This window comes from Mytilus californianus, unplaced genomic scaffold, assembly GCF_021869535.1.
Source record: "Mytilus californianus isolate M0D057914Y unplaced genomic scaffold, xbMytCali1.0.p SCAF_2, whole genome shotgun sequence".
Taxonomy (NCBI): domain Eukaryota; kingdom Metazoa; phylum Mollusca; class Bivalvia; order Mytilida; family Mytilidae; genus Mytilus; species Mytilus californianus.
The window spans coordinates 129,004,563-129,017,799 of NW_026262668.1; the positions used below are offsets into that span (position 1 = coordinate 129,004,563).

The 13,237-nt window shown below is 33.2% G+C and overlaps 1 protein-coding gene across 1 annotated transcript; it reads left to right on the plus strand.

Annotated features, from left to right (window-relative positions):
- The first annotated feature begins 677 nt into the window (after window positions 1-677).
- On the plus strand, window positions 678-12,265 carry LOC127731006 (perlucin-like protein). Its single transcript, XM_052239724.1, has 5 exons — window positions 678-809; window positions 7,733-7,869; window positions 8,232-8,316; window positions 10,658-10,876; window positions 12,196-12,265. The coding sequence occupies exons 2-5, from the start codon at window positions 7,738-7,740 to the stop codon at window positions 12,201-12,203; spliced, it is 444 nt and encodes a 147-aa protein (XP_052095684.1). The 5' UTR covers window positions 678-809; window positions 7,733-7,737; the 3' UTR covers window positions 12,204-12,265.
- The last annotated feature ends 972 nt before the right edge of the window (window positions 12,266-13,237 follow it).

Genomic DNA, 13,237 nt, shown 5'->3' on the forward strand with positions numbered 1-13,237 from the left:
ATTAAATGCATAAAATGGACAGTTTATATCAAAGGATTTCTCATATGATTCAATATGGACATTACATAATTTTCTAGCATTATTCTATATGATAAAATGGTTTAATTTTCCCTGATATTGCACGAGTGTCAAGTATATATAGGAAAACAGAAACGCGAGAATTATTATCAATTAAGCACATTATTAGTTTGCAATTAAAATTACTACCCACACTCCTGAGTGGTGTTCTTTTCCCGGAATCGTATAATTTTATAAATAAAGCCGACTGAGACATACAAGCAAAAGGTTAAAATAAATCATTGTTTGAATTAGGAAGTATTTACACATTGCTGGATTGAGATTTATATCAAACAATTAATAGGCTCAAAAATACCACGTGATTAAGTTACCTTTAACAAAGTAACACCCAACAGAAATAGAACAAATAAAAAATACCCAGGGGTACTGGATATATGGAGAAAAGATAAAAAAAAAACCAAATGTTCTTTTATTTCTAGTATATAACACAAATACTTTCAGGATCCGGTTTAAACGTATGGTTGATCATGAGTAAATGACCATCATATACGTCGATTTGTCACTGATTTGTCAGTCATGATTGATGTTATATATAATCATTGATTATACACATCCTAAAATCCGATTTATTCACTTTATTTAGCCGATCAAATTGAATACGGCCATTACATTTTTACACCAAAATCAAAAACCCTACTGATCAACCAAAATGAATATTAAAGTTGAGATGGTAAAATAGAAACAAAGACGTGGAAGATACCAAATGGAAGAATAAAAAAGAATCAAAACTCGTAAGTTACAATGGAAAACTCTAGAACTTAGTAGCTTTGTTGGTGGATATATGGAGAAAAGAAAAGAAAAACACAAATGGTTCTTTTATTTCTAGTATATAACACAAATACTTTCTGGATCCGGTTTAAACGTCTGATTAATACAAAATGACCATCAAGTTACAATGGACAACTCTAGAACATAGTAGCTTTGTTGTTGGCTTCTCAATAAAATAATGTTGGCTAGAAAATGTTGTTTAATCGTACGAGCGGAATCATACTTTATAACAAGTAAATGCTTTTGACAACTTTGTAACTGTCTCTTGTGAGACTGAATAAGTAGTTGAATGATGCACAGCATTCGGACTGAATGCTTTCCTACTACTCGATTGGAAGAAATCGCTGACTCTAAATTCATAAGTTTGTTAATTGGTTGAGGGCATTAGAAATCTAGTAAATGTCTTTCAATCCCGCAGAGTTTCGGGTTTGAAATATTTGAACTATAAGTTTAGCAATGTCTTTTATGTCAACAAAATTGGACTCAATTAACTCGATTAAAGGTGTAATACCACCAAATCATAGTACGTCACGAAAAAGGGTCGAACGAAAATATTCCCTTGATTTTGACTGTTGTAGGACATTAACCCTGCATTTTATTGACATATATCATATATCTTGGGTGTTTAAATGCACCATTCTTTTTTTATTTGCTGTTTCTATAAAATATTTTGGAAACTTCAGGTGACATGGTTACTTAGGCTTGTTAACAGGAAAAAAAGGGGTGAAATTTGATTGGTTTACTTCCGGTAATGGTTATCATATTATATGCAATGAAATGTTATGTTACATTTTCACAGTAGTAATGGACAGGATAAAACTTTACGCAGGCCAAACATTTCTTTATTTGAAATGAAGATAAATTCTGCACATTTTTTTGAAAGTGCCAATTTAACAAAGACTAATAGGGGAACATCAATGGTGGTATTATTCCTTAAGCAATTGAAAATCCATTAAAGTCATTCCCCGTATTAGTGGTACACGTATGCTATCATTTTATTCAATTTTGGATACTGTGTTGTTTAATGTACAGCTTTTTATTGCTTTCATTCGTTTGAATATCATTTTTTTTTGCACTTTATTCTTACAATCTAGTGATCATTATCACTAAAAACCACTCGGAAGTTGTGAACAATTCATTATAACTAAACGATAAATTTACTCGCCGTAAAAATTTTTTTGTGAAAAGAGCGAAAAGAGCACTGGTTTAGGATATTAAGCGTAAGATCTGATTCCAAAATGCATGTGAGGTCTTTGAAAGCACCCTTTTAGAAGCTTTACCATCTAAAACATCTTCTTTGACCTAATGTACTTAATGCTTAATTTTTGGGAGACCTACCCATCCACCCATAGAAAAGTATAATTATGCAGTTACCTTTAGAGGCTCCATATATTTTCCCAGGTAGAGCCCCAAGTAAATGTTAAATCATTGGTTCACAACTGCTTCACATTAAACGAATTTGTTGATTGTATATTTTAATGGAAAACTTGATTCAGTAACGGGTTCAATGGCAAAACTAATTGTTGAAAAAAAAATATTCAAATCAAATCAATGACCCACGTAGTTTTTCAATTTTGTTAATATACGTCATTTTCAATAATGTAGTAAAACATTTCTATATTGTCAGATTCCACTGATTACACTTATGATTTTTAATTCTTCAATGTGTTTTCTCATCATAAACTTATTGTCGCACGAATGAAAAATGTGGGGAAAAAAACACAGAAGAGACAGCAAGACAAGAATACAAAAAAAAAAACAGAATAAAAAAAAATGGAATATGCAAGAACATACACTAAACAGTGAGGACTGGTAATGAAGAAAAATATATATTGCAGAAGGACATTTGCACATTTTTTCTTGTTTGTATTATATTTAAATCTGTCCATTCGTTATCATAAATCGGCCACACAAGATATTTTCACAATTATTTTGCTTATAAGGAGCAAATTCATCAATGTTAGCCGACTATTTTTGAAGACACCAAAGACGGATCATATTAATTTTCCTAGTGAACCATCGACACGTTGCACTTTTTCTTACATTGATGTGTGTATTTTAATGGCACCGGATCTACGTAAACTAAAATCCGCCACTCGGAAAAGAACATGTGACTAGCAGGCCAAGAAAATGTTTTTTATCCGACAATCAGATATCAGTTGATGTACGTCTTGTAAGATTTCATACGACAGCATCATAAACAGTACAAGAAAACAAGATTTTGTGCAATTCCTAGAAAAATAACTTTACAGAATTTCAATGCAGAAAAATAAGAAAAAACTATAAAAAAAAAATGCTCGACATTGACATATAAACATTGACAGATTGACATAGACATATCAACGTAGGACATGACAATATCCTTAATTTGTTTACAGGAAAGATTCAATAAGAAATGCATCCGTTTAATATGATAAATAAATAATTATTTCTGGACAAATGTTTTTGATTGAGTTTTGTAAACCGGTTACACTAAACAATGACTGTATCCTGTCAGTATGAAATCGGAACTTTAAAAACCGCAAAAATATAACCTAGTTAAAATGATTACATGGGGTTAGTACCTGAATATAAGTTACATACTCGTGGCGAATAATGAATAAGGAATCGTACGATGTATGATTTGTCTACATGTTAACGGATCTATTACGATTTAAAGATAGAAACTTGCCGCCCCAAGTTTGGGTCGGCAATTTCCATGTTTTCGATATAGACTCCGCTCTGACGTCCCATGACCTAAGCCAGTCCTACAAAGGCCTTCAGACAATCTCGGACTATTTAAGTATATAATAAAAGGATCCTAACCTTACATCTTTATATCAGATGTGTAATTTTAGCCCTCGAGCCTACGGCTGTTGGGATGATACAATGACCTAGAGCTAATAATACACCTGATGCGATAATCTGATATTATCAATAAATGGCGATGTAAGTTATACATCAACGATACAGCAAATTAAAACAATTTATCGCACCGCGGGTAAATTATTACGTTGTGATTGGTTTAACGCCGTCACGTGGTGACCCCCCTATGGATTCGTAGGGGGTTAGTAGATTTCATAGTGGGTTCATGACGTCACGGCTACTGTTAATGGTGACGTCATCTATTGATGTTTTTTGTTTTTCATTGTTTATTTTTCGCGTGCGATAAATTCGTTATAGGGTTCACTACTGACCCCCTTTGAACAGACCATAGAGGGTGAATAAAATCCATAGGGGATTCGGCCTTCGGCCTCACCTCCTATGGATTTTACTAACCCTCTATGGATCCGTAGGGGGTCAGTAGCGAACCATATAACTAATACTATTAGAATATACCATACGGTATGGGTTTGCTCATCCTTAGATACCAGACGACGACATGTAGCTGTTACATCCTCGTTCTTTGTTCTACGTTCTACAGTGGATAGTTGTATCATTGGCGACCACACCACATTTCATTATTTTATATTGGAAGACACGATCTTTTGCCTTGCCCTTTTTTTAACACCAATATGATTTCTTTCAATTGCTTGTAACATTAACTTCAACAAGTCCAAGCTCCTTGTGAAGTATAAATTTAATTTAAAATTCTATTGTAATAATAAATGATAAAGTATCAATCTAATAAATATCGTTTTACATTAACAATGAATTTAACTTCTTCCAACTTTCTAGTATATCCTTGCCTTTATAACGAAACGCTAATAATGATAAATAGTAATGATAATAATAAATAAAACAGTTGAGCCTTATTACATACGTGCTCTTTACTGCGGAATTTTGTTTTCACTGACTTTCTTAATTCCTTGTCTGTGTTCTACTCTTCTTTCATTCTCTATCTTTGTCAAAATTCTTTTCGGCGTTGTTTTTTTTTATCGTGTTTGTGATACGGTTTAATGGCGATTTCTTATAGCTTGCAGTAGAGATAGAACATATTCTATTATGTATCATAAAATAGAGAATGGAAATGGGGAATGTGTCAAAGAGACAACAACCCGACCAAAGAGCAGAAAACAGCCGAAGGCCACCAATGGGTCTTCAACACAGCGAGAAAATCCCGACCCGGAGGCGGGCTTCAGCTGGCCCAAAAATGTCACACTAAACTCCGAAACATATCAATGAACTAAAATTAAAAAAAACATACAAGACTAACAAAGACAAGAGGCTCTTGACTTGGAACAGGCGCAAAAATGCGGCGGGGTTAAACATGTTTTGTGAGATCTAATTTGCATATTCATTACTTAAAAGCTACAATAATCCATATGATGCGTCTTTCTAATTCTTATATATAAATCAAGATGTTAAAACAGCAACTCAACACGACTACTAAACCAAAACGGACATCCACAGGTCAATATGCAATGATGGAATAATGTACATGCAATGATGGAATATGTACATGCAATGATGGAATAATGTACATGCAATGATAGAATATTGTACATGCAATGATTGAATATGTACATGCAATGATGGAACCATGTACATGCATTGATGGAATATTGTACACGTTATGATGGAATAATGTACAAGCAATGATGGAATAATGTACATGCAATGATGGAATATGTACATGCAAAGATGGAATAATGTACATGCAATGATAGAATTGTACATGCAATGATTGAATATGTACATGCAATGATGGAACCATGTACATGCAATGATCGATGGAATATGTACATGCAATGATGGAATATGTACATGTAATGATGGAATAATGTACATGCAATGATAGAATATTGTACATGCAATGATTGAATATGTACATGCAATGATGGAACCATGTACATGCAATGATCGATGGAATATGTACATGCAATGATGGAATATGTACATGCAATGATGGAATATGTACATGCAATGATGGTACAGTATACATGCAATGATGGAATAATGTACATGTAATTATGGAATATTGTACATGCAAGGATGGAATATGTACATGCAAAGATGGAATAATGTACATGCAATAATGGAATAATGTACATGCAAGGATGGAATAATGTACATGCAATAATGGAATAATGTACATGCAATGATGGAATAATGTACATGCAAAGATGGAATTATGTAAATGCAATAGCAGCTACACTATAGTTTGTCAAACTATAAAACATTCAGTTTTAAGCGGTCATTGAACCATGAAACTATGAACAATTGATTAAAGCAACTTTCTGTGTTTTAGTAGATTATTATTTTGTTAGCATTTGCTAAAACATCATATTTATTATCAAAATAGATTTAATAAACATTCTTAAATAACTTCTCTTCATTTTTTTTTTCCTTAACACATTCATTGACGTACCTTTGTTCAAATGAAATCAACTGACATATTTACCGAATTAGGTGTGTCTCTTTACTGCTCTATTTTTATTTAATCCGGAAAAGTATATATCCGTAACGGGTGAATCAGGGCTGCCGTGTACTATAAAATCATAAACATCTGGTTGTGCGACCAGTACGTTCCAACATCTTGCTGCTTTCAACAAGGTAATTTCAAAAAGTTCATACTCTACACTTAAGCAAAATCTTACATTGATTATGATAATTGTTCATACGCATTTGTGTAAAGCGAGGTTCTTTCAAACTTTCGGTGAAAACCATATTTTGATCAATAGCTGAGGTCCTAACATTTTTGCATGACCTTAATTAAACTTGTTGAAGTATATACATATATTTCAAGTTCAAAAGTTTATTTTGAGTCGAATACTTGCATATTCAAACGCAAACTAGAGAGCTTTTAAAATCGACTACATGAAATGCATTGTCATATACAAGCTTTTGTTTCGAAATGAATGAGAAATCGTATTATAATAAAGATCAAGTTCGTTTCAATTCATTCCATTGTATTACTGCATATCTTTTTCTATCCGTTTGATTATATCTGATGCTATTGTGTCTTTGGTTATGGACATAATTTCAACAACACGGGCATGATTTAGATTGCCACTACGTGCTATAAGTTTTGAAATCTTTCAAACACTTAAGTTCAATTGAAAATTTTAATGTTAATCAAGTATTTTACAGATTTACATTCCGTGGTTAAAGACTATTTATTAAACGGCTTTAATATTACTTTTTCCAGGAACTACTGATGCTGACATAGGTCATTTTGACCATAACCAGTGCTATATAAGTAACAAACGGCCAATGATACCAAAGCGTGAAAATAGGTTAAAATAGAGTTAGTAGCAGTTACGTGAAACACCTGAAGCACCCGTTTTCGCGCCGTATTTTATTTTGATCGGAAGTCGGAATCTCATACACAAGTACACGTGACTCTTTATTTTACTATATTTTTTAGGTTCCTTTTTCTTTTGGAAAAAGGAGGTATCCTTTATGAAGTTGTATTTGGAATTTCATTAAGGATCATCCTTGTAGTAAATTTTAAACAGAATTGTTCACAGAAAATACGTTAATTGTTTTGACGACTGGTTTTAAGATCTACATCATTTGGTCTCTCTTTATTTTATTCTAATGCAGTGAAATGCCCTTTATTTTGAAGCCAATGAAATGATGGCTTAGTTCAGGTGGTTCGGTAGCTCTGTGAATCTATCACAACATTTGGTGTTTGGAACTGGTGGGCACCTTTTTCCTGTGACACATTGCACATAAGTAAAACATCATTAGAAAAAAAACTGCGTATAGATATACTGTTTATAATGTCCCATTAAAAGCGGGCGTTTCAAATTCAAATAAAATGATATATTTGAAAACATTTGAATTAAGTTGGCATGGAAACGGGTACGGAATGATGTATTGGTATTATTTAAAATCTTATTTTAATTATTTTGTTCTTAATATATTGCGATATGTCAATATCATTGTTATGTAGACATCATTGTTCAGAATTATTTTTTTTAAACCTACGGTAGATAGATTTAGTTTTCTTTTATTTCAGATAAAATGATGTGGATCGTCAAAGTTGTAGCGTGTCTGATTGTCTGCAAAGCTGTACTCGGTGCCTTTCCTTGGAAGAAAATTAACGGTCGTTGTTACCATTACAGTGAAGACAAGCAAAATTGGTTTACTGCCGAGGTATGTCCAATATAATTAAAGAAAAAGTCTCTTCGAAATAAATACAAGGTTGAAAAGCAAAGTTCCCGTTACTCATTATTTACTTTTCTCTGTAATTATATGCTTACAGTTGCATATTTTTTGTGTCTTTTCATTGGTGTTGGCGTTGTCTGTTTTGCTGATTTACGCTTTAATTTATCGTTTCTTTAGCTTAAAGAAATTACCAAACAACAGTCATTATATACAAAAGGACACACAAATACAAAAATAAAACAAAAACAAATAATTTAAGCAAATACTTTGCTTTCAATAAAAAAAACTTAACCAGTTCAATAAAGTACTGTAAAGACACATATACTTTTTTTTTTATCATTTCATTTTAGAGAAAATGTCGAGAAATTGGTGGTTATCTTGCCAAAATTGAGGACGCCGCAGAAAATACAATTCTGTATGATAATAGACCACTAGGTAATACAATTCTGTATGATAATAGACTACAAGGTAATACAATTCTGTATGATAATAGACCACTAGGTAATATAATTCTGTATGATAATAGACCACTAGGTAATACAATTCTGTATGATAATTGACCACTAGGTAATACAATTCTGTATGATGATGGACCACAAGGTAATACAATTCTGTATGATGATGGACCACAAGGTAATACAGAATACAGAGTAGTTTGGTGCACATTTATTTTGATCTTATTTTCATTTAGCTGCGGTACCGTATCTCTTATGGTCCTAATGATATTTTTTTACAATTTGCGGACGTTCCGCAGCTAATTTGTATTTATTTGTATAAGTTTTCTACTTCGAAATTCTTTCATTATAAAAATTTTCCTTTTGTTGTTTAAGAAAACTTGATGATTAAAGTAATTATAGGGATAGACGAGCACAAGCATTTTTTGATTAACAACCTGTCTTTAGCTTGTGCCTTTTTTAACGAATATGTGACTACACTAAAGTCGGGAATTTTCCGACAATTCAATACGGCAAAAGCTGATTGACATCGTATTTTGGGACCACAAGACAGTTATTTAAGACTTTCACCTCATTCTCTCTCTCTTATATTTTATTGGTTTTAATGCAGTTTTTTTGCAAAATGTTCAGATCTATAGGTTGTTGATGAAACTGATGCATTCTTATGCAATTAGTATACTAAATTCCTATTTTTTCGATCCAATTTCGATCCTTAAGCTGTGGTCACACCTTACCGGATAGCTTGAACGGACGGCGAACGGATGAAAAAAAGTTTTCCGTTGACAAACTTTTTATCCGTGGGGAGTCCGTTGGTGTACTGACCAAATAAAACAGACGCGTAACGAATGCCTAACGGACACACACAGGATATGCAACGTACGAGAAACGGAAACGTACCGGACAGAACGGATGTCGAACGTTCATCCAACGGACGAGTACCGCATAAAACGGACACCTAACGGAAGCGTACCGGATAAAACGGATGAACAAGTTAAGCGTAAAATTAAAGGCGGCAATAATAATACATGTAAATCACATACACGTGACCATGATCTTGTCCACCATCTCCTTTGTCTTCTCCTTCTTCTCCTTTCGACAGCTAGTAGATTTATATTTGCAACATTTAAGTTCAGTCTGGCCTGAATAAGAGCTGCTTGATAGTGAAGACGTGCTCTTACTCCAAGATCCATCATAAACATTCATGACACTCAAGAAATCTGACAAAACAATAATTGGCATTTCTGACGCGAAATTTTCAATTGGCATTTATCCGTTTTACATTCGTTACGTATCCGTTTTATCCGTTATCCTTCCGTTCATGTCCGTTTCACATCCGTTCATCATACGTTTTATCCGTTATACGTCCGGTAGAAGTCCGTTGGTGAATTGGTCTACCGGACCTCCAACGGATGTATAACGGACAAGTAACGGATACAAAACGGAAACGGAACAGACGAGTACCGTAAAAAAAACGTTCAACGGACACTTCACCCGTTGGACGTCCGTTCAAAGTTTTGAACATGCTCAAAATTTTCAACCGGACAGAACGGACGTCAACGGATAAAACGTACATGAAACGGATATGGACGGACGTCTAACGGATAAGAACGGACGTCTAACGGACATGAACGGATTGAAAAAAAAGTTATCCGTTCGGCGTCCGTTCATGCTATCCGGTAAGGTGTAACCGGGGTTTTAAGTCCTCTTGATTTTAATATTCCATACTCTTAGCGAAAAAGCAAAAAAGTAAAAGGGCCCATTGTGAAATTTCTCTTACTGTGTTATTCATTACCAATGTTTCCCATTGAACTGCTTTTAAATCTTTTAGTTATGTGTTGTCTCTTTTGGCTTATGAAATAATTTGGACAGGCAGGGTTTTAAATGGAGAATTTGGTGATTTAAACAAATATTTATTATAGATTTTTTCCATGTACAATTGTTTAAAAGTATGCATTTAGAAAATTACTGTATCCATTTGAAATTATGTTCATTTTGAATTTTCTTAAATTTAACTGAAATAATCGATGAATATTGCTGATGAAACTTTATTCTTCTTATCTTGGATTCTATGATGAAATTGATGATTGGTCGTGTTTTTTTGAAAATATTTTTATCCAATTAGACATTTGTCCTTTGACCACCTTTTTGAAATTTATACGATTTCTGATGACTTTTAGTATCTCCTAAAGGTTATTATTCTGATATAACTAGTTTAATATTATGTTATGTTTCTTTTGATTATGTTTAATCATATAGCTGAATTATTTTTACTTAGGCGTTAAGCAACAATATTTTGATGAATGATTGATGTTTTTCTACAGGCATAAATGGTGGTCATTTATGGATAGGCCTGTCAGATTTAGACGAAGGACAGTTTAGATGGAGCATTGATCAAGAATTAGCTACAAATGTTAACTGGGTTTCTTGGCATAAAGCCAGCGATCCAGGTCATAACTGTGTAGCTATGTATTACATAGGACCAAGTTGGCTTGATTGGCGCTGTTCATCGCCATTTGGTTACGTTTGTGAGACCGATTTCTGTAAGTTTTTTTAAAATAAGCTTCGCAAATAATTTGAATAGTCACAGTATGGCATGATAGACTCCATAAGCTTTAAACAAAATGAATTATTTTATAATTACTTTTCATGTAATAAAATGCTGTTTTAACATTGTAAGGCTGCATTTAAGACGAAAACAGTATGTATTCATCTTAAACAGAACCAAATCTGACAAAACTGAATATGAAACTAAGATCATTAAATAAATGCGAAATTGAACGTTATTTTCCGAAATGGTTTAATTAAACTCCAAGAAATTTTCTGAATAGAAATGAAAAATCACTTTAAATAAAAAAAATACCTGAATATTGAGAGTCTGCCACTGTCACGTATGACGTATCACCAAAACCATACTTATTTTCATTCCATACAATCATTATCTAGTATTAGTAAATTGCAAAGAAGAACGCACATAGTTCACAATTGTTATTTTCAGACGACAAAATGTCCAAAATTCTAAATGAATGATAATAACTTTATTTTGTCCATCAACACAATATGTTTCTCTCTCCAAATAGTCATTTAGATATTCCATTTCTTGTTACATTAACCCAAAGGTGACTAGGGAATAGGAATATGGTCACTCTTGGTTTTCTTCCGACAGTAAAACACTTACCAAAGGGGCGTCCGTTTGGTGATGTGAAATGTATGAATACGCAGTTAAGTCCGGTCAGAATGGGGATTTTACATCCGATGCCTCGCGAAGTGAGATTGCAACGCTCTCTAACCCCTTGCAACAACTCTTTGAGGGGTCCGTAGGTTGTCTGCTGCAAGACTAAATTTCTGTATATATCCAATATACCCTCGTTTTCAAGATGCATTCCAAATTTCTCGCCCGATCGACCACATATTAAAGGACCTACCTATTATATTTATTGCTAATTGTTTTTGTCCTGAACATGCATGACATATTTGCCACTTGACGTTAAGCAAACAACAATCAACCAATCAGTTTTGTAACATTTAACATTGTATCCTGACAATAACCCATTCAGCCAAAGTGACCGCGGATCATAGGAATCATCGACTATAAACATCTGTCGTCAATGAAGATTTCATTATTCAAATGTTAGTTTCGTTTCTGACGCAAATGGGGTTTGTCATGGAAATCGTTCTTTGACGCACTGAACCGTTGCCGGATAGGAGTATGGTAATATTAGAGTTTAGTGTCGGGCTAGTGTGCATATATCAAAAGGGTAGAATAAAGAAGTTGGAAGTTTGTAAATAAAGTATCCGTATTAACTACTGTAAACCGTTTGGATTTGTTGCTGTTTTTAAGTTCAATTTATTCTATTTACAGGTTTTTGAAGACGGAACAGTTATGCTGGAAATTAGGAACTTCTATTAAAAGATATTCAATTATCCCAAAATGTCTTTAAAATCTTACCTCATTTTCCAAACATTATTCTTTTTCTGTATCTAAAATGTGTCAAAAGGCCTGAGTACCTGAAGCCCAAGCTCTTCATCCCAAACATCTGACAAAGTAATCCACCGCTCTGATAACTGAGTTAAAAAAGTATAACAAAAATATCGAACTCCAAGGCAAACTCTAAAAGGGGAAAGTCCACAAAACTGACAATTCAAACGTTATCAACAAACGGAACAAGTGAAAAAAACAACTGTCTTATTCCTGACTTGGTACATGAGTAGTTCACTTGCGCAGCTTATGCTGTGTGGTTTGAAATCTACAAAAGGTCAAGGGAAGCACCGCTTTACAATTGAATAATTCTACAGCACGAATCATATTTTTTTATGCATTTACTGTTTGTAAAGCCAATAACGGGACATAAAAACATGATTTAGCGTACGTTATTTTCAGAATGAAATGTATTAGTTGTTTTGTCTATCTGATTTAAAGTATAATGTTGTCTACATGTTTAATCTAATAGGATAAGGAAAACGACAAAAGTTTTACCTATATAATAATGATAACAAATAACGTTAAACTAACTTTACAATCGCCAAACCAAAACAAACATCTTCAACAAAAATCAATATCAAATTAAGTAAAACAAACAAGTAATTAGATATAAGTAACAACATTTCACTACCAATACAACAGCTGGTATCAATAGACAATCGCAAATGCAATAAACTCCAAGGAAGTATCAAAATTCTAAAAACACTGTAAAAATACATGAAAACATGAGGACATATATAGATGTAAATATATTGTCATAATACAAACAGGATGTTTTCTCCTAAAGGTGGCGGACTGGAAGTTATTTTATTGTACGCCAAAACTATGAAATATCCAAACTGAAATATTGGATTTATTCTAATAATTCCTTGCAAAATATCAGAAATGAAATGATCCCTTACAAGGAGTTTTTTTCTTGATA

Coding starts and splice junctions, on each gene's coding strand:
- LOC127731006 (XM_052239724.1), top strand. CDS start 7,738: ATGATGTGGATCGTCAAAGTTGTAGCGTGTCTGATTGTCTGCAAAGCT. Junction 7,870..8,231: donor AAAATTGGTTTACTGCCGAG/GTATGTCCAATA, acceptor ATTTCATTTTAG/AGAAAATGTCGAGAAATTGG. Junction 8,317..10,657: donor GTATGATAATAGACCACTAG/GTAATACAATTC, acceptor GTTTTTCTACAG/GCATAAATGGTGGTCATTTA.